At 36.5% G+C, this 23,131-nt stretch overlaps 1 protein-coding gene across 5 annotated transcripts in view; it reads left to right on the forward strand.

Annotated features, from left to right (window-relative positions):
- PTPN14 (protein tyrosine phosphatase non-receptor type 14) overlaps positions 1–23,131 on the forward strand; it is a 131,840-nt gene that overhangs the window by 75,315 nt on the left and 33,394 nt on the right. For 3 of the 5 annotated variants that reach the window (XM_034427811.3, XM_034427810.3, XM_034427812.3), the window contains exons 4-7: positions 15,268–15,383; positions 17,441–17,505; positions 20,916–20,986; positions 21,850–21,937. In XM_034427811.3, coding sequence (XP_034283702.2) covers positions 15,268–15,383; positions 17,441–17,505; positions 20,916–20,986; positions 21,850–21,937 — 340 coding nt within the window. The remainder of the gene's footprint in view (positions 1–15,267; positions 15,384–17,440; positions 17,506–20,915; positions 20,987–21,849; positions 21,938–23,131) is intronic. The other 2 variants (XM_087883187.1, XM_034427813.3) reach the window with 1 other exon arrangement.

The raw sequence follows: 23,131 nt of genomic DNA on the forward strand, positions 1-23,131 counted from the left end.
TCAACAACTTGCCATCATTGAGAAAAGCATGAATTCTGTGTATCAACAATTGTACAGGAGAGTACCAGACTGAAGCTGACATGCAATAGCATTGTTTGGTGCTCCCAAATATTCAAATACATATGCAAGAAAATGGATAAAAAGAATAATTTTATATCACTCAGATTTGCTGTGCCTGGACTCTGACTGAGGAGGACACTCTGAAGTGCCCATGGTACCAGCTGGTGGCATGAGCTGGGATGACTTTGAGCCAGTGACTCCTGAAAAAGAGGGTTTCTGTGCTCTCGGTTCAGCTTATTTACTGAATTTAGGTCCTTCTGGGTTATGAAAGTGACCAGGGAGGTGACCCACTGTTGGGTCCATGCTGTTGTGGCAGCTTCTTTGATGGAGGGGCTGGTGCCCCAGCCTTGAAAGAGACAATAGTGCACCCCCTCCTCAAGAGTCCATCCTTCTACCCAACAATCTTCAATAATCTTTGACTAGTCTCTTACCTCCCCTTTATGGGAAGGATTTTAAGAAAATGGTTTATGAGCAGCTGAAGAGAACCCTGGAGGAAATGGAATATCTAGACCTATTTCAGTCAGGTTTCAGGCTGGGATTTAGTACTGAGACAACTCTGGTTATGGTTTTAGATGACCTGTGGCAGAGCTGGGAAGGTAGTGGGGCAGCCATTCTTCTGTTCCTTAATGTCTCATTGACTTTCTATATTATCAAACATGGCAAGCCAGCTGTGTGGGTTGGGGATTGGGAGCCCTGATTTACAATGGTTCTCTTCTTTTCTCTGGACCTAGCTCCAGTTGATTGGTTTAGATAGGATGCTGAAGGGTTCTGTTTGCCTCCCTCCCTTCATTTCATTTACATGAAACCACTGGGCAAGATCATCTTCCAGTTTGGGGTTTGATATCATTTCTACTAGAAAACCCCAAATATTGCTGAGGCAAATCAATTTGTCATAGAGGAGTAGACTAAGGTTCCTACATAGCAATGTGAGAGACTGATCACTAATTAGAAGGAAGCATCAGTTGCAATTATTGCAGCCAAAGTCGGTACAACCAGTTACTGATTAAAGACACACATTGACACATTATGTAATGAACGTAACAAAGATAAAAGTTTGGTATTATTTATTCCCTCAGATTCACTTTCTGTATCTGTAGTGTTTAAAGTAAGCTCTGATAACATTCATTTCGTTTTAATAATATTCATAGATACGCAAAAATTCAGAAAAGCTGAAAAAGGCTGTTTCACTGAATTACAATTTCAATTGGAAAGTTGCACAAACATGTTCGTCTCTTAGCATTTTGAAGTGGCTCTGAGTTGTACATTTCACTCATCTGTCTTGTGAATTCCATTTTGTTGGCATTTTCCTTGCCAGCCTCATTGTTCATGTCTCTAATCAGGAATGATTTTCCCAGAGTTATCATTTCCTCCCTGGACATGAAATGAGGAATTTGTAATGTGCTCCGTGTTCTGTCATTGTTTACATATCAGCACCCGGTTCTCATCCTGTGATTCTAACTTTCCTGAAAAGTGAGCAGGATGACGATCTGTTTTGCTGTGGTAACAGAATATAAATCAAAAAAGAAAAACAGCCACATTGCTCCCTACCCCCCTTTTCCTGCAAGGAAAAAGACACTCATAGTTTCCTCAGACATTTTTGCTTTGGTTTTTATACCTCTTACATGGTTTCAAAGAGCTGCAGTGGGAAATTATAATTGTTATGGTTTTTTAAAGAATGTATTCAAAATTATGTGGAAGAAGGAAGTGGCTCTTTTCTTTTCTTTCTTTCTTTTCTCCTTTTTATTACTTATTTACTACATGTGTAATTCTCTCTCTTCCTAATTTTTCTCATAACAGCTGTGGGATGAAATTTAGGCTGAGATAGTTGGCCCCAGATCTCCCTGGATCTATCTATCCATGGATGAGGATAGATTAGATCTTAAGTCTCCCTACTTCTTAGTTTGACATCTTAACCACTATATTACATTGTGGTCAAGTGGGGTTCTAGATGTCTTTTGTTCAGCAGTGTTTTGCTTCTAAACTAGTCTGTTGACTTCTTCCATGCTATGAATAGGACCACAAGAGAAAATGTGTTGACTGCAGAATTGGACCCATGACTATGACTATCAGATACATCACAATAAACATCTCCTTCATACTTAGTGATACCCTTAAAACATACAAGGGCTCCTTTCTTTCTTTCTTTCTTTCTTTCTTTCTTTCTTTCTTTCTTTCTTTCTTTCTTTCTTTCTTTCTTTCTTTCTTTCTTTCTTTTCCTTCCTTCCTTCCTTCCATTTCTCTCTCTCTCTCTCTCTCTCTCTCTCTCTCTCTCTCTCTCTTTCTCTCTCTCTCTCTCTCTCTCTCTCTCACACACACACACACACACACACACACACACACACACACACAACACACTCAGGGAGTACGTTTTGCAGCAGCAGTTGTCCAATGAAAAACTTTTCCTGATTTCACTCTTTAAGCAAAGTTAAACAGATGTCTAGGGAGTCATCCTCTCAAGGCCATTCTGCAGGGAAAATGGAGGAGATTGGAAGAGGAGAAACATCATCAATCTCGCCCCTTACTCTTTGACTGTGGTCCAAATAAATTGAAGCTTTCCCCATATCTAGAATCTAAAGCTCCCTTCATACCCTGTGAGTCTAACAACCGTTTTTAAATGAATATCTGATTAAATTAGGTAACCTACTTTTACAGTCTGCCTTTGTGAAAGCAACTATCGGTGGTGTTAAATTATGATGGCTGTTCCAAGTGTTTTCTTTTCAGACTTGCTCATAAATTTTCTGTTTTTGTCAGAGAACAATGAATCCTCCTGTATTTTTCAGAACAGAAAGTAGGGCTCATTTTACATTAAACATGTTAGTAGAAAAGGATCTTAATTGCATTATGAAACATGCCAAGAGAACAGTAGGATATTCTTATTAACAATCAAATTTGTGTAATACAACATTCATAATGATATGAGCAATATGGAAAAGACATTACTACGGGTAGTCCTCAACTTACAACAGTTCATTTAGGAACCATTTGAAGTTACAATGGCACTGAAAAAAGCGACTTTATGGCCGTTTTCACATTTATGACTGTTACAGCATCCCCATGATCACTTGATCAAAATTCAGCTGCTTGGCAACTGGTTCATATTTATGACGGTTGCAGTTTCCTAGGGTCATGTGATCATCTTTTTCAAAAACAACAAGCAAAGTCAATGGGGAGGCCAGATTCACTTAACAACTGTGTTACTAACTTAACAATGGCAGTAATTCACTGTAGCAAGAAAGGTCATAAAATGGGGCAAAATTCACTTAACAAATATCTCACTTAGCAACAGAAATTTTGAGTTCAATTGTGGTCATAAGTCGAGGACCACCATTTATTTATAATATTGTTGAAATTATAATCTATTTATTATGAATATTTACCAAGTTTCAGTGCAAATAAAAAAGCATAGCACTTACAAAATTTCATCCAAGAAAATTAGTTCACAGATTAACAGCCAATTATTAAAATGAAAACAAGCTAAACACAGCAAGCATGCATGTTTAAGAAGCATGTGTATTTAAAACATTGCCCTGCAATGCAGCCAAGCAGGTATCATCCATAGTTAATAAAATAAAATAATAAGATAAATAAAATAAAATAATAAAATAAAATAGCTAACTTATCAAAACAAGAGCTATTCCAACTGCTTGTAAAGGCCACCATACTTTCACAAAGTTGAAGAGAAGTGTGTGGGGGGGGCGCGGAATAGCTGATTTCAGAATATTTTTAAATCCTCGATAATATACCTGCTCAATATGAAATATACCTGGAGTCCTGCTCAAAAGAATGTAAGAGCAAATAAGATTGTAGGGAGAAATAAGAGCTGGCAGTTACCAGTGGGGTTGTGAGCAGAGCACTCCAAACATAAGCACCACTAGTTTAAACTGGGCTCTAGTTCAAATGAGAAGCCTATGGGAAGCACTAAACTGTAATATAACATACGAATAATATAGAAGGTCTAGAACAGCCCAGATGTCTCTGTCCTGAACTGTGTTCAGGGAATGGATATTAGAATTCAGAACACTTACTAGGTGAGGGGTCTAGATGTGAGATATCTATGGCAGTCTCCTCTGTCTGGTTCCTAGGAAGATTTGCTCAATAGAAATATTTGCTATAACATCACAAAGTCAACTATCACTAATCAAGCCTTGCAACTGTTGTGGTCTGCTGGCGGCCTGCAGAGGTGGCAGCAGAGTCAGACAGTGAGAAGGTTGTGGAGGAACATGGGCCAGTCCTGGAAGGCTCAGACGAGGGCTTTGCATCGGAGGCAGAGATGGAGCCAGGGCCATCTGGGAGTTAGGTGCTGCCTCCGGAGCCTCCAGAATCGGACATCAGCGAGGCAGAGGAACAGGGGGAGCCTGTTCCCATTGCGCGCATGTGCAGAGCTGCCAAAAGGCAAGAACAGTTAAGACAAAAGGGATGACTCGGGAGTAGGGCTTGGAAATGATTGCCCCCTCCCATAAGACATAAATGAGGAGCAAAGGCACGTGAATCTTTGCAGGAAGCAACTTTGTTCGTTCTGGTCGGTTTAAATTCTGAAGCTCCGTTTTGACTCTGTGCTCTCTGTGGCCTTGCAAAGCTAATTGCCAATTAGGTCAAGGTAGATAAAAGTGGGTGCTTATCAGCCTTATCCCGAAGGACTGTGGCAGACTTCTGTCGGACTCTTTATAAACTATTTGTGACTCATTACGGGCTGTGAATGAACAGAATTCACAGCCGTTGAAATAAAAAGAGTTTTTGGGACTAATCGTGTGCTTTTTACTGTCTCAGGAAGCCTGGGTCAGAACAGCAGCCAAGGCTGAAAGTGAAGGAAGCAGGTGTCATTTGTGAGTCCCAGGAATGGACATAGCACCATAGAAGATGGGAAGCTTGATCAGGCTGAGGCCTAGCAGTCTCCCTATCTTATGAGTAGACTTATGAGTGGCTGCTTTTTCCTTTAGGTGAGGTGAGATAGTTATAGCATGAAGGAGATGTGCACCTTCCTGGGGTAAAGAAGACAACATGATGTGCCACAGAGAGATACCTTACAACTTCAACCAGCTTTTGCAATAGATTGAAGAGATACCGGCATAGCACATGTGCAGAAAGCTCCTTCAAATACTGGAAGTGCCACTCAAATGTTAAGGTAGCCTTGGAGCAATGTGAAATCTAAACAGCATGGCTGCTTTGCTTTTAGAAGGGAACTATAATACAGTGTCAATGGGATGCTTGAAAGATTTTTCCACATGCGGGTGCAATGAAAGTCTATATAGGGCAGGTGGTTTATTTGTAGTGGGTGGTGTTTCGGGGAGTGCTGTTCATGTGCTGGAGTTAATTCCATGCTTTTAGCTTCTTTTCATTATTTTGAATTCTTTTACAGAGTCAGAAATTTATCTCGTGACCTTCAGAGTGACAACGCCTTCAAGGCCACAATTCTATGTTCATAAAATAAATCGCTGAGGATTGTAACTTTTTCTCCCTGCTGATTTCCTCCAGTGAATGGAGAGCTTGTTCTCATTGTTGATTATTGAAAAAAAGAGTTATTTATGCCAGAAACTTTAAAATGCCATTAATTCTTTATTAGGTTGTCAGACTTGGAGGAACATGCCTTTGTAATGAAAGTTGCAGAGGTATAGGCAGGATGTTGGAAACCTTTCAGCTGTACATCTACAAAAAGCAGGGAATTATTTTTCATATGTGTCTATAGAAAATTTATAATATTTAATATATGTTTATCTTGGAGTTTTGATTTTCTTATGAATCATCCAAGTCACTAGATACATAAGCCAGCCTAATTTCATTGTATTAACTGCATTTATAATGCATTTTACAATTGCATATGCCATTCATAGATTTGTGGGATTTGATTTATATCAGTCCTATATATCAGATGTGTAACTTAAACTCCCTGAATGTCAAAGCATACTAAAATGGGAGGGTCAGAAAGTGTGAGGTGTGCAGGCATTGAATTCAAAGTCCTGATCAATAGTTGCATATTCTGTGGTTTCATGTGAAAGTGTCACATAGAAGAAGCAGAAGGGGAAACAAATGATGATGGATAGAAAGATCTCATGGTTTTGGAGACAACAAATAACACAGAAAAGCCACAGCTTTTTGGACTTGGCAGATGAAGGAAGTTAGGTGGGAGTCTGGGATTGGGGATGGGTTGGGAGCAAGAAATATAGAAATGGTTGAAATTGTGACTCTTGGACACTAAAGTTTCATAGGCAAGAAATCTATGGAAGTAGCCAGAAACCATGGACTAAATAGCAGTGGATATGGTGGAAAGATAATAGGTATGAAGGACCAGAGAGTATTAAGATTATCTCAAGCAAGAGTCAGGTCAAGCAAGAGTTCCTTTAAATACATTCCTTCAATGAAGTATTCAGTAACCTGTTTAGATGGACCAAGGAGTCGATCTAGATCCCTGAATGGTTTACAGAAATTCCCAAGAATTTGTCATCTAAATTTCAGTGCTTTCCGTTTAGAGGGCCTGCATAAAGATGCAGTAGCTAGTGAGAGGACCAGGGCTTGGAAGTCTTTTTTTTCTATTCTAAGATTTTATCCTTTCATTCATGAAATATATATTCTGCTTCAAAATTTGCATAATATTCCATCTTCCAATTTGCTACCACAACTACGTACTTGTAAGGTAGATTAGTAGGTTCTGAGAGACATTGACAGTCCCAGGATCACCCAGTGAACTCCATGGCAAAGTATAGACTTGAACTTGTATCTGTCCTGTCCTAATTCAACAGTCTAATAACCAGAGACTACAAGTTTGGTTGCTTATTTATTCTGGCCTCAGATTTCTACTATATATTGCCAAAAGGACATTTCCAATTTTATTTTTTCTCTGTTTTCTGTTTGGCTAACTTTAAAGTTATATAAAGTTATATTTTGTATAAATATACAAAAGTATGAAGGCTATTGCTTAATGCATTGTAAGCCGCCCTGAGTCTCCGGAGAAGGGCGGCATATAAATCAAATTAAAAAAAAAAAAAAGTAAAAGTTTTGGACTGAATGGATGCAGCTTGGCTTGTTGTAGCTTAGCTAGCACATTCTCCTATTTAAGAGTCTGGCAAATAGACAGCAGACAAATGAGTATAAATACATGCATACAATTAATTAAATCAGTGCAGTTTCTTTATGACTTAATCAATAGCTCTTAACATTTGGTTTTAGAAGCATCCTAAATGAAATCAGTGCTTATCATCTGATTGAATTCCTTTGGGGGACTGCTTTATACTATTGATAGATCAAAATATATGCATATGTTTATATGTTAGTTTTAAGCATGAACTTGCTCAAAGGTAAACCTAACTTGCCATTTTTTAAAAGATTTGCTCTCGTATTCTTCTCCAAAATGTGTGCAGAATTTAACATTAATATTTTATTTTTCTGTCACAAATGAAACAAAAGACACATTTTCTGTTCAACTTAAGATGTCTGGAGAATAAAATGAACTGTAAACTAACAAACTCTAAAAATTACAGCTTAAGGGGATTTATGAAATGTTCATAGTTTCTACTGGAACTTAAAAGTAGTGATATAGCACTCTTGTGTAAAATAAAGGTAAGCAAAATACTTAGAGGCAAGCAAAATACTTTGTGGTGAAATTAAAATGTTTAAAGCAGGTTGGTTTATTTACAGTAGCATTTTTTCAAACTTGGCAACTTTAAGATGAATGAACTTCAACTCTCAGAATTCTGGAAATTGAAGTCAAGATATCTTAAAGTTGCCAAGTTTGAAAAAACACTGATTTAGAGTTTCTTCCTTGAAAGCTGTAATTTTACATATTTACTTCTGAGTAAATATGCATAAGATTGCAAAGTATGACCTCCTATGCTAGAAGGTTACGTACATTCCCAAGTCCCATGACTTCCAGTGCTTTGCCATTTATATGGCACTCATCTAAATTATATGAGTACCATATAATATGAATTATCAGTTTCATTCCATGACAGATATTTCCATGTTATCTGAGTTCTATAAAAGTGGAAGCCTCATTGTTTAATTTGTAACATCTATGTATTGAGTTACAAACTTATGGAATTGTGTTGTGCTATATACTCTATTTATATTTTTGATCTATGCCAAGGAATTAGAATAGATCCCAAGAGTTCAAGAAGCAATCATCCTATGTTTAAATTGCAAAGAAGGCTAAATATTAAAAAGTGTGCTATAATTTCCTTACATCTCATTCTCGTAGACTTCCCTGAACTTTTCAAAAATTACCTTTTTATTTGGTGATCAATTTATTATCTAATTGCACAAGACTTCTTTTGCCCATTCCCCTGTATAATTTATTTCTACCAATCCAATCAACGTATCTCTGAACATAAATATGACGTTCCATTTTCTAATTTGAAAACAATGCTGTAATGCAGGTGATTCGAAAATTGGGATTTGGTTAACAGCCTGTTGATGTGCAAGTCACAAAAGAATTCCACTCACTTGCCCAGACCTGTGCTATTTCTGTACAGGTTGGTGCTGTAATGAGCTATAAACACATACCTGAACTGGGCTGCTGGCATAAAGATATTAGTTTTAGGAACCCCCCTTTTGAGTGTTGACCAACATTTGCTAAAGGGCATCTGTATAAAATTCTGGAACATGAACACAGTGAAAGTAAGCATGCTTAGAAATTTTAATACTAACATGAGTACGGAAATGTTGCTCCACTTTCTTTTTGCTTAAAAAAAAGGCTTAGGACAGCTGATCAAGTATCCCTGCAGTTTCCTACAACACAGAATATTGTGATATTGTCTTAATCAGAATGTGAAGGTGTGGCCTTTTGGCAGAGTGAGGGTGAACCTCTGCCTTTCAGGCTCCTTTCCCCTTTCATGTTTCTTCTCCAAGTATGTATGGGGATTCCAGGTCGTCTTTGTTTGGTGTTTCCTTTGAACTATCAGTACTACCGTTCATGCTTACCTAGCAAACTAGGATTGTTTCTGCTTTTAAGAGAAAGTGAAAAAAATTACACCTTAGGATGAAATGACTATTTACAACTCACCTGTTCCTGGAGAGAAAGCTGGCAGGGGATGGAATGAAGGGAGCAAGGCAAGACTAAACCCCCTCAACACCTTGTTCTTATAGTGCCAAATCTTTTTACAGAAACTTTCTTGGTGAAAATACAAAACAAAAAACAAACATAAAAGAGGCAATGATGGAATTAACAGGAAAAAATGCTATGACTCCCTCCCTAAAAAGAATCTTTGGACATACTAAAAATGGAGAAGCATAATATGCTTCTTTATTTCCACTAAATAAGATTTATCTACTAAACAAGAGTCAGCATAGATAATATCAACCCTGTTATAGAGGTTAACCATATTATAGAAATCTGTTCTTTCTCACTATGGACTAACACAGAGGTCTTCAAACTTGGCAACTTTAAGACTTGTGGACTTCAACTTCCAGAATTCTCCAGCCAACTATGCTCGCTGGAGAATTCTGGGAGTTGAAGTCCACAAGTCTTAAAGTTGCCAAGTTTGGGGACCCCAGATCTAATATTTTGTTCTAGCTAACTCCCAAGATGCATTTAGAATGTCACGCAGGATCTAGCTTAACTGTTAACCTTGCTGAATATTAGAGAAATTTTCAAACTGGAGAAATTTTCAAACTGTTGATTCCCATTGGTTCCACGTGTAATTCAATCTTCTTTCCCCCTGTACTGTAATAGTTAGTTGTGTGCCCCTTTCTGGGCAAGCAGAGGCATATTTTCAGATGACTCAGTTGGTGTTGGTGGAACAATTAAACTCTATTATGGTGAGCTAAGTTTCAAATCATGTGAGAGATTCTTCCCCTTAATCTACTATGCCAAGCTGTAGGATAATAAGTACTTCGACTCATTTAATATAGCAATTACATCTAACCTGATCGAGCATAAACTGACCTGTCACCAACCTAAAAGTGTCAGCCGATATGGGGAGGATACTTTCTGAGCCTCTTGCTGCACCCACTATCTAGCAGCAGGCTCTGCTGTGCCTGACCTCTAGGCAGCATCTCTTTGCCCCAGCTTCCAAAGTCTTTCCCACATATCATTACAGTAGGGGAGAGATAACTGCTATAAAATACAGCAAAAGCAAAAACCAATGTAAGGAAACAAATCAGCAGATCAAGAGATGAATGGTTGAAGTTGCAGCAATAAAATATGAAGCCCTAAAAAAAACAATCGAGTAGCATACTTATGCTAGGAGTGAGATAGAATACGTATGTGCCGTGGATATTTTCATATCTGTACATTAAATATATGCCTGTACATTGATGTGAATATTTTGCATATCATGCTACATGACATAAATTAAAAGGGGAAAGGCAGACTGGCGATAATTTGAATAGCATGAGAAAACAAGACAATCCTATTCTGAGTGCAAATTTAGTCTGGAACAAACTGTTCATCCGCCCCCTTGTTCATTTATGTGAGATGGGACAAGCGTCTTACACAGTTTTTTTCTTTTGACTTATTTCATTTTCCCCATTTAATGGTATTTTTCTGGGTTTTGGGATTAATTTCCTGAGAGCCTCTTTTTTTTTTTAATGCTGCTACCTTGCCTCCAATTTCATTTTCAGTTGAGGTTTCTTTCACAATGCCTTTGAGAAACAGGACAGAAGTAAGGGTCAAACAAGCCCATTCCAGAAATATTTAGTAATGCTATTCTCATCAATAGTAGTAGAGTAATTGTAGTGTGAAATGTTATTTTAAAATAGACATTCCTGGTATTATCCTGAGTATTTCTCTGATATTTGAGTTAAATTATAAGTGGCTCAGAAAGGGAGCTTTGTGTGCTTCTAAATTGTTCATGGGCTCCCTTGTAATTTGCTATAATTAATTCAAGCATCCAAGGGCAGAAGGAAGGACTGGGTTGAAACTCATCTTTCTTTTAGCTGCAAAACTATTATGCTTTTCAAAAATTCTACATGTTACCTTTAGACTTTTTAATCAATGCCTTTTTTATTCCAGAGGAAGGTACAATTATACTGTATTCCAGAGGAAGGTACAATTCACACTGTTATACCAATGGGAATGAATACTTTTTTAAAAGAAGCCCTAACTTTATTAGCTAGAGCAGGGGTCTCCAACCTTGGCAACTTTAAGCCTGGTGAACTTCAACTCCCAGAATTCCCCAGCTAGAGTTGAAGTCCACCAGGTTTAAAGTTGCCAAGGTTGGAGGCCCCTGAGCTAGAGGACTAGGCTTTAGGGCAAATAGCCTCTGGATAACATTCTCTCCCTTGTGTCCCAGTCTGAATGGCTATTTTTGTTGGCAAAGTCTCCTGAAATAGAGGAGGTACTAGGACTCTTTTGAAAAGCAGCTTAAATTCAGCCCTTGAGTGGGCTGGTCTGATATTTTTAGGCATTTTTTTTTCTTTTAGTTTTAGAGATTTAAGAGGCAGCATGGAATCCTTAAACTTTGAAGAAGCTTTACAAAGCACTTTTTTCCCCAAATGTTTTCCTTGCTATGAAAGCAAGCAACTTAGACTTATATACTGCCCCATAGAATTCTAGGGCCTCACAGTCAAAGCAAGTGGAGAACAAGGCGAAGCTCTTGTGCGTAGGAGCAGTTCAGTGCAAGGGAGCCAGAAGAGATGAATAATAATAACGTGGTTGGGCAGTCAGAAGATTTTTATTCAGAACCAAAAAATCATAACTTACTATGCAACATCCATCTATTTAAAAGGGAAGATGCTGATGAGGGTAGGTTTGCATGACATGCTTGCCTGTGTTTAAGGGAAGCATAATATACTGAATTAACCTAATCATCTCAGTTCACAAAACAGATAGAACCAAAATGTAACCATGGTAAACTAGGCTTGCTCAAGATGATGGGCCAAAACAAGGTCAGCTACTTTGTGTTTCAGAGCATTGCGTGAAGCCAGCCTCTGACATGGAGTGCCAATAAGAAGCTGAATAAACTGGAGCTCAAAAGGAATGATCTTCTGGAATTATGAGAAATCTAATTCTCTTCTCTTCAGTGTCTAATGACAGTAGAAACTAGATGGATCAGGTAGGGAGATTACAGTTTTCAGGAGTTAAGTAAGCAGAGCAGTGCTCCTTTCCATAGGCATCCATGGTAAGAGTGAGAGGGAATTGATGGCATGATATTATTATGATTCAGAGATATTTTCTTACCTAAACAGAGAATGACAGCTGGCGGGCAAAAAAAATAGTGGGAGTAGTTACAACTTCCCCATTGAGTTTGATCAACAGTTCACAGGTTATATTTACTGTACAGTATGCAGATAACTGCGAGAAGCTGGATACACTTAATTATTTGCTTCAATAATTGCTGCCAAAAAGGTCATAAAATTGGGTGCAATACACTTAATGACTGCATCGCTTGGCAATGAAAGTTGTGATCACAAATTTGGTTGTAAATCGAAGATTATCCGAGTAGGAGTGAAAAATCTCACTGGAGTTCTGATCCTGGCTTGGTTCAGCTTGGAGGCACCAAATTACCTCAGATAAACGGTTTGCCACCTTCTGCCTCTCTTGTTACAGTCCTGTCATTTGACTGTAAATACAGTGATATGCATCTGATAATGCATAAGTTTACAACTTGTGTTGTCTGCTGAAGGAAAATAGCCATCTTGTAATTATGCCTTTGTTTAGACTTGTTTTCCACTCTTTCATGCTTCCCATGAAATGAGACTGGCAATCTGTGTTCGTATTATTGATAAGAAAACCATGTATATTCTACAAAAAAAAAAAAAAAAAAAAGGAATACAACCAAAGAAGCTCCATGTAACTTGTGAAATAGAGAAGATAGAGTTCTGGACTTGGGTTTGAATCGCCGCTGACTGCAAAGCTTTGCCTTGAATTGGTTCTTTTTTCTTATTCCATCTAGGATGCCGTGACCCTAAAAACACACGACCAACTCGTATAATTCAGCCAGTTAGGTTTGTAAGCCAGATTTTGTGGTTTGGCCTAGTACAGGGGTTGGCAACGTTAAACACTCAAAGAGACACAAAAGTCCTAACCAGAAGCCCCCCGTTCAATTTTGGAGCCGACCGGAAGTCCGGTTCCCCCATCATAGAGTCTCCTCCTAGCACGGCATCCTTTTTCTTCTACCTGTCCTAACCGAAAGCCCTATCAATTGTGGAGCCGACCAGCGGCAAGGAGCCACAGCAGAGGGATGAAAGAGCCACATGCGGCTCCAGAGCCGCGGGTTGCTGACCCCTGGCCTAGTACACACACTGGTGTTTGATAAACCACAGTAAAACAGTCTATAACTTAACATAATTTTTAAACCCAGCCCCATTCTCTCTCCCCCTCCCCCCCCCCCAAAAAAAAAAAAACCCAACAAGGGCTTGTGTCATTTGTCATACTGTCATTTGGATACTCTTCAACAGCCTTTAAAATATCTGGGAAATTCTCATTCTGTGAAAGCTCCCAGGATTTCTTTTTCAGTGAATGGTGATGGTTTGAAGCATTTCTTCGTGATAATGCCGTGACTGTTACAACCTGGAGAAGCCAGGCTTATTGGAGCTTTAGTGCTGTCTAGTGGCCGATGCTTGCCTGCCTCTGTTTCAGGGATTGTATAGCATGACTTTGGATTTTATAACAAGGAGAGCAAAGCTGTTTTTCAATAGTGTTTCTAGATACCAAATTATGCTCATCTTATAATAAGAAATTACTCTCTCAAAAAAGTGGTCAAACATTCCAGTGATCATTGCAATACATCTTTGTGTTTTATCTTGTTATGTCCACCTTAGTCATGTATATATCCAGGGCGAGGGTTTGTGGGATTGTGCTTTTGTTGTGGCAGAATACACACACACACACACACACACACACACACACACACACACACACACACACACAAGACCAAGACTAATTTGACTGGTATCTGAATGGTATCTTTTTCTAATGCAATATACTGTATAGTACCTAAAATTACAGTATTGAAAATATTTGACAGAGTAAAATTCTTAGAGAGGAATAACAGTTCTTTATTACTATTATTATTTTGTCCAGAGCAATATTGAGTTTGGTTTGTACTGTTTTTGTGTTTTTATTTGTGAACTGCCCAGAATTAATTGGAGTTGGGCAGTATCTAAATTGAATCAAGTAAAATTAATTGGAGAGTATTCTTTTTTTTAAAAAAACTGAGCCTTTGGATGATATGCAAGTAATAGCACCCTAGAAAGTGGCTTTGATTAGTACAAAAACAAAATTAAAGTTTGACTCTCACATTTCTAATAATACTCCTTTTTTATCACATTAAAAATTATTTAAAATTAAATTAAGTTTTAGGGGCTCTGGGGTCCCACTAAAGTTTTGAGAATCTTCAGTTGTGAACGTCAGGTTATATCGATTAAGCCAAAAGCTTGCAAAAAAAAACCTAAGTCCCTCAACCAATTGAAAAAGTGGGTTATTTTAAAAATTACCTGATTAATTGGCAACACTTTTCTTTAAAAAGTGAAACATTTTAATTGCACCAATTGAGTTACTGATGAGTGGTATAAATTATTCATGTCAACTCAAAAATAAATCCTATTAATTTTAATGGAAGTTTCTTCTAGGCAATTTAAGTTATTCTTAAGATTGAAGGTGATAGGAAAAGGACATTTAAAAAGACATTTATGAAAAGTAATACTTTTGGTTAGAAATTGAAATTGATTAGCATACTTTATGCATGTAGAGTTTACTTTTTATAGACATTTCCATTGTTTTTTGCATATGCAAAATAAAACCTCAGTTGTGGAAGATCACAGGATCACCTTACAATATTAACAGAAATTGCAAAATTCACAAACAGTGTTGTAAAGACTGATTCTTTTTATTTCAATTATGACCAAGGACATAAGCAAGTCAATCTTCCTAACCTCTTTATAGATATTACATCGCTCATCGCTTTAATGTTTAACGGATGCTTCTCAATTAATTTGGTATCAAAATGCCCAGTTTTGCTTTTCATTTCTGATGGCACTGTCTTGACAGTGACCTCAGTAGAGAGAAGACTAAGATGATATCAAGGTACATGTTCTCCAAAGTTAAGAGATGGTATTATTCAAACCCTTTCAATACTGCCATGCAGATATGCCATTAAAAAAATAATAAATATTTGGTACAAAATATAATGCCTACTTGGCTTAGTCATAAGTATCACCTTCCATATTCCTTTTACTTATACAGAACAGAACAGCCCTATCAATACTTAAAACTTATTGAGAACAAAAATTGTTCAGATACTCTCGGTTTCATTCTGTTCTGTCCCTTGTTTGCAGGTACCAGTATTATCTTCAAGTAAAGAAAGATGTTATTGATGGACGATTGCGATCTTCCTTTGAACAAGGGATAAGGTTGGCTGCATTGGCTGTTCAAGCTACATTGGCGGCTCAAGGTACAGTGAGTACATCTGCCCATTCTTTCCCGTCTTATCTACTTATTTAAGTAACAATACATTCCTGTTAAACTGGAGATGGCAACCCTCTAGGGAGAATATTGACACTGAACTGCCTATTCTTAAAAGCTTAATACTGTATAGTTTGGAAACATTAGTGGCATTAAGTGGCAATAATTCCTGAAATGAATGAGTCATTTGAATGAGCCATTTTCTCTTTACTGAAGTGGAAATTCTATTCTATTCTTGCAAGATACTAAGGATGAAGATCATAATTAAGATGCATTTTAGTTTGAGAACTTGTAATATCCTAACATAGCATGCAAATAATTATTTTTGTTCTAATGCCATAAGTCGGATACTCATCCAAGTTTATTAGTGAACTGCACTAGAAAAAGAATAGTGGATCAGGGTTAAAAATAAGTAGGATGTGGCTTGAATTCATGGTTCATGTCTTTTTCCTCTTTTAACTCCAGTGAGTTAAAAAGAAAGCTAGTTAGGTATCACTTTAGCTATGCTATCTTCCATTCTGCTTCTACCATTTCGTGTGTATTTTGCATGTATTCAATGAATTTCTGCAAATATAATGTGTTTAAGCAATGGATTTTACAAATGTAATATAACAAGTTTCCTACCACATTTATAAAGCTAAGGCTTGCAAGCTCCCTTCACACTTTTAGCACACTAGAGGAAGACTAATTAAAGTTACCCAAAAATATAACTTGGAAAGCTATAGATTGTTTAAACTATTATGGTTAAGGGAATAAATTAGGGAAAAGGTGATTTCTGCATCTGGTTTGTTCTCACTAACCAGAATTTAAACGAATTCATTGCTTTTAAACATTGTGGGTTATTTTCTCAAAGTCATAAATGAATATTTAGTATAAAATAGGAAAGGATGTTTGCATCTCTAAAATTAGCTACAGCTTTATCACAGATGAAATCATTGTTCCATGTATCAATTAAATGAAGTATATGTTTTCTCAAGTAGTATTTGCAAAACCTTGATTATGGATTGAAATGAAATATGTCTTTATTATCAGAATGATATGAGCATTCATAAATCCATATGCTCATATTTTTATTCTAAGCTATTTTTCTTGGCTGATACACAGAATTCCTAAAAGCTTTTCTTTAGTACTCTATCATTTTTACTGTTTGTATACATACCACCTTAGTGTATTCAACAAGTTTGTATTTATTGATTATTAAAAAATGTATATTTACAAAACAAAATAATAATGTTAAATTTTCCCTTATGGGTTTACAGGAATATTTTGTTTGGAATAATTAATAAGGGGAATTTCCAGTATTGAAAATGTTTTTGGCAGACTTTGATTCAAATAAAATAAAAAGAAAGTTCCTGGGCATTTTGCCCCTCTCTCTTAAGCATGAAAATGTTTAAAAAGAGATAAATAGTGGATCTTTCATAAAAAATGTGAAAGAATATTTTTTAGGAATATGTACTTTAAGAAATATTTTCACTCTTTTTCTCCAATTCCAAAACTTATATAAAGCAAAGGAAATATTTTATAGGAATGTCATTCTATGTTGAATGCAAGTGAAATCAATGGGAAGACTTCCACTAACATAGTGAAACCTTTATTTTTGTCCATTTTTCATCAAAAACTTCATTGGAACCATTGGAAACGTTCAAGCATGTATCCTTCCTCAAGTATACAGTGGAAATTATTTCTGTTATGGGATTACAACTGAATTTCAAACATGTCTCTACTGCTTCTGAAGAAGAATCCAGCACTGTTAAAGTATAAAATAGGGAAAGGAAGGAATTCAAATATAAATTTTTGCCTCCCCATCCATTTGAAAGATCTAAATCCCCTTCAAGAAAATGTGAATACAAGTCCCATGATCTCATGGCTGTACTTTTTAGATGAGACAAACAGTTTTGTGTCTTCATAGTCAGGGATTTCAGCCTAAATATTGAATAACCCTGCTTCCTCCAGGTTAAGCCATTGAAGAACCTTTTAGGAAAGAGTTCATATGCAATAAAAGCTGAAGCAATTTACTTCTCATTCCTCTTTCTTTTTCCCATCCAGTTGGCTTTGGAGATTACCCTCATTTTGAATCTCATGATCTCCGGCAGTATGTTTTGTTTCCTATGGTGAGTTAACTCCCCATCTTCCCACCATCCCCTCTTCATATATTTATTTATTGAATTTGTATTCCACTGCAGTCAAAAGAGATGATTCTTTACTGATAAATTGGCAATTCTCATGTATGGATTAAAAATACAATCAAGTATCCACAGCAAAAAAAATATTTATTTATTTATTTATTTATTTATTTATTTATTTATTTATTTTAATAAAATCACACCATTACTCAATCGGATGGTTTAACTAATGCCTCCAAGGCTGTCCGAGTATTTCCCCTTTTTAATAAATTATAGAAAACGGGGGCAGATCAGATTTCTGAAGGAAAGCTATTCTGGAATGTAGACACTCCCATAGAGAAGGCATGATTGTGACCGTCCACCCCACCTTATCGCTTGAAAGACGGGGATCAAGAACAGTTTTTTCTGAGGTACTTAAGCCAAGTGGGTCAAAAGTGGGTGGAAATGGTAAAAATTTTAGTCCCAAGTCATCCCTTTTGATTTCAAGGATAATTTCATAAGCATTTATCCTTCCACTTGTCCTGCTTTTATGATATGGTTTTAGTAATGCCTCCACCAAAAATTATTTGATATTTACTTTACATAGTTACTTTAATCTCTTTTGGAAAAAGTTATGCTATATAAAATGTTTTAAAAATAAAATATTATAATATTGGTACATTGTGTAACAGAGATTAGAAATGATATTAAACTTAAATGTGGTGCATATGAAGGCACCATATTTTAACATTGGGGAGCCAGTGTAGTCCAGTAATGAAGTTGTTGAAAACCAGCCATATCTGTGTCAACTTGTTGAGTGAGGTTTATAATCACCGGAAGGAGAAGGAGGAATTATGAATGCTTACTTGAGGTCCTGAAAGAAAGGTGGATTATAAACTGAGAGTTAATGTGATATAGTGGTTAAAGTGTTGGATTAATATTGGGGAGACTCAGATTATAATCTACCGTTATTCAGTTCACTTGGTGACTCTGAGCCTGCCTATTTTAAAAAGCATTTGTAATAGGCCTATTGAATGCCACTTTATGCTCTTAACATGTTTAATAGCTTCCCTGATTTGTGTCAAATCAGGAATGCTAAGTTTGCAATACTTGAAATTCTCCCTGCATGTCTACGGATGTTCATTTTTTAAAAACAAGCAATCATGGCAACAGGGAATTTTCTGTTGTGGTTTGTAGCTGTGTTTCCAAAATCATGGCTGGAAATGGAAAGGCAGTCCTCTTCGCTTTGAGTACTGATTTCTCTTTGCCAAAATTATTCCTATTTCCATGTAAACAATTTCAAAAGAAAAAAAATGCATAACTGTATACTTTGCTATAAGCAATAATGTGTATCTAGCGATCAAGACATAGTGAAAATGAGTATGTATAACCTGCCTGAAAAAAACTGCATGGAAATTACAATGTACATTTACATGGATATGGACTATATATCAATATCATCCATATCCAATATAGTTGCTTTATCAAAACTTGGCCCATTTTTCTCTACAGTAAAACAAAATGAAACAAAAAAAGGTACAAAAATATTTCCCATGCCCCAGGCTGACAAAGTTACCTACCTCTTAGCAGCTTTCAGTAATTTCAAGTCAATCATTTACACCAATGATAATAAACAGTCCTTCTTTGAAATGTAGAACTCCCCATACAAAGGATCGTAAGAAATGAAGAATAAGGGTGGGTAAACATTCTTTTGGAAGGAATGTACCATTTTCTTTAAGATACTAATTATATAATTTGTTGAAACCTCTATGTCCACCTCCAGAGAAGGTCAGGAGAATATGGAACATACTTTGTAGAATGATTGTGATTCTGTTAAAAAGAAAAAGTGATTTGCTTGTCATGCAGTGGATGGGTGCCCAGACTTGAATATTAACCTTTAATAGGTGTCTATACTCTGAAACAGATAGTGGATGTAATCACTCTATCATATCTAGTATTTGAAGTAAATCTCTCATTGTCAGCAAACTCCTGGATAACTCTTGGAAGTTAAGATGATGCTGTTTTTACATGCTGACAATTAATTAATCAAGTAGCTAATCCAGTCTGCTCTAAGAAGTAGCTTTAGCTAGCCTTGTTCTTTAGCAACAATTGCCCGCTGTAGTAAATTAAATATAAGGACTATTTTAGTTAATTAATAGCAAGCCTGTTGAGTGGGCACCGTGGGATTGAATACAACTTGCATTGTATTTTGCACTTCTGTTTTATTTTATCTTGTACTGCTTCAGAATGTGTGAAACAACATTTCTTCAGCAGTGAAAAGAACAAAGTTATGTACACAGAACAGCTCACAGGTGTGTAGCTATGTACAGGCACGTACAGTGCCATTTTTCATTCGCACTGTTTTACATTTTTCAGTGTCAGAAACAAATATTATGGGGAGGCCCCAGCGAACAAGAAGTTAGGCATTTTGATTTAAGTATAAACACCTGTGGAGCATTCCATCCACAATAATTAGAAAGGAAAGAGAGAAAGAGAGAGGAAAGAAAGAAAGAAAGAAAGAAAGAAAGAAAGAAAGAAAGAAAGAAAGAAAGAAAGAAAGAAAGAAAATAGATGTGTCTGTTTCATTTGTATTATTCATTGTACCCAGCGTTTTTACATATGGCACACAAAGACCATGTTTAAAGCTAAAGGTATGATTCTTGGTAATGGTTATTATAGGTATGACACCCTATGGTTAGTAAGTAATATAGGTATGACATCTTCCAAATAATATAGATTGCAGTACTTTTCGTCATATAATACATGGCCAGCAATTAAAAAAAGATCTTCCACGTTCTTTTTTTCCCCACGTTGGAAGTTCTAGTCAGTTCACTATTAATAAACTGTTATAATTTTTTGTGCTTTTTTACTGTAGGATATATTTAGTTTTAGAAATAAATTATCATGCTGAGGAGCATTTTTATAACCTAGCAAGTGAGAACAATTGCCAGGTTCTAGTCCTTCACCTCTCTAAGTACAGCTGAGAAAGACCAGATCGGGTAATCCGGTCCGAACCGAAAGGTCTGCTCTGCTCCCTTATGAGATCTATGGAGATTCTCAGTCATCCAGGTCATGGTTGTCCCAAAGGTGCTTTTTTTCAAGAGGCAACTGGACTTTCTGGTTTTTCTTTTAAGATGTTTCGCTTCTCATCCAAGAAGCTTCTTCAGCTCTGAAGAGCTGAATATAGTGTGTGTTGTTAACCTCCCCTTTGTACATCCTGTACTCTTTTAGTGATTCAGTTTGTTTCTGTTGGTAACTGTTATTTTCTTGATATTTTAACTCCATTTAGAATCGCTGTATGATTAAGGGGAGCATGCAAATTGTCTAAATACATAAATAAAAGCAAATTAAAGGCATTGATTCCTTGGATTCCTTTATTCATAATAAACCCAGTTCTTTGTTATCAATTTATTTTTCAGGATTTGATTCAAAATGAAGCCATTTTGGAAGAATTGATTCAGAAGGTAGTCCAGGAACACAAAAATCATAGGTTTGGTTCTCAAATTGTTAATATTGCATTGCTGTCAATATAAATTACTATTCAGCCAATAGGCTATTTCTTAAAATTAGCTATTTTCTAACTTATGCGGTAACTTTATGTGGAATGGAACTTCATGTCTCAGGAAAAGAATGTCTGTTCCCATGTCAGTCATGATAGTTAATTGAGACTTGTAAAAGATTAAGGGAAGAAACAATGAGGGCACAGAGTTTGTCTGATGCTCTTCTTGCAAGATTTCTCAAAGTTATTTGGCCACTATGGGGCAAACTATTAGTTTTGCTGTGATATGAGGCCACTGTTTTGCCTGAACATTTCTGATTTTTATTAATTTTCATGCAAATTACTGATTGTAAGAGAAGTATTGTATAATTGATAAGGTGTTAGAGTAAAGTGGTAGACTGCCTAAAGCTATTTGCTGAATGAGTGGCAGATAGTACACTGAAATACCCATTTAGCTTAATCAGATATAGAAGTTAACTCAATGACATCTAGAAACTAGGTGTATTATAAGGGTGCATTTGCGCCCTTATAATATTTCCTTTGATTTTGTTCAGATTTAGCGTGTGTTTACAATATTTGGATAAACTGATGGACAGAAGACATATGGATACTGTTATTATCCAGTACAATTTGATAAATGTTGTGTTGTCCCCAGTAGCTGCTATCTGTTTTTAATTCTTTCTTTTTATATTATAAGACGGCTTTTTTTACAAATGTTAGCCGTCCAGAATCACCCTTGTGAGATGAGCAGCAATGTAAATTGATTAAGAAAATTAATTCAAAGCAAAGAGGGTGTTAAAATCTTTGGCCTTTTCAATAATCCTGTGTGATATTTCTGTTAATTTTATTTGCAGCAGCCTTTCTGCAGCAGAAGCAGAATTGCTTTACATCAGGGAAGTGGAACGACTAGATGGATTTGGGCAGGAAAGTTTTCCTGTGAAGGTAAGGGTATAGTGCTTATACTATATTGGTGAAGTAAAAACATCTGAATAGATAAATGTTATTGGAGGAGGAAGAAGAGATAAAAAGCTTTTATCTGTTTAGGGCTTGGGACCAATCCTGCTGCATAGTAGACCTACATGGGGGAAGGTCTAAAATTTGTTTCACATTTAAAGCCAGATGCCAGAAAGTCTTCTATACTTTGACTTATTAAAGAAAAAAGGGAACTTGGCTATCCTAATCTTCACAAACAGAAAACCAGCAACATTTTAAACTTTTCTTCCTGTCTATTTTCAGCCTTGATTTTAGCTCATCATTTTGGCCCTTTTTGAAAAACAATCAAACAAAGGATTGTTCAAAATATTTACAGTTGCAGTACTTTCATTGCATTCTTCTGCAGTTGTAAACTGAGCCAGTCCGATGCTCTTGCCTGCTTTTTGTTACATTTCATATAATGCCATTTTATACTGAGTCAGTCGACTGATCTATCTGTATTAGAATGACCCTCTACAAGTGACCTTACCAGTCCAGATTTGTTTCCCCTGTTGTTCTTTTGATTTTTGCTGACTGGTCATGGTACATCATTCGTTTGAGGATATCAGGACACATGTGAAATCTCCAGCCCTCTTTTGCTTCTTGCTTTAGACCCCTCTCCCCCATGGATTGAGGCCTTGTGCCTGGAACCTCAAAATACAAAACTCTGCACTGACCTACAATCTCTCCATTACAACTGCACATTCCCAAACCTCTTTCAATTGCACAGAATAAAAGACCTGGTGTGTGTGTGTGTAAAATAAAATTAACATTCTTGCATGTTTTTTTTAAAATTCAATCAGTATTTTCCCTTTGTACTTTTTTCCTGTAATCTTCTTTTTAATATGATTTTCCCCCTTTGATAATTCACACATTTTTACCCGGTAGCAATAATAATTATTGCGTGCATGCAAAATAATTCAAATTATTGCCTTTTGTAGCTTTAGGAAACACATTTCCCCCTCCTTGTGTTGGCTATGGAACCATGCCATTGCTTTATGTGCTATGGGCAATTCCATTTCTACCCTAAGGCACATCCTAGCTCAAGATCAATCCTGCTTCTGCTGCAGCTGATAGGAAGAATCAGGACAATTCTCAAAATAGCTTGGAGGGATAGAAGTAAATAAACAGTTTGGCTAGCTCCTGTGGTTTGGATCTTGTGAC

The sequence above is a fragment of the Pantherophis guttatus genome, chromosome 1 (genome assembly GCF_059756535.1).
Source record: "Pantherophis guttatus breed Tessera chromosome 1, ASM5975653v1, whole genome shotgun sequence".
NCBI classification, from domain to species: domain Eukaryota; kingdom Metazoa; phylum Chordata; class Lepidosauria; order Squamata; family Colubridae; genus Pantherophis; species Pantherophis guttatus.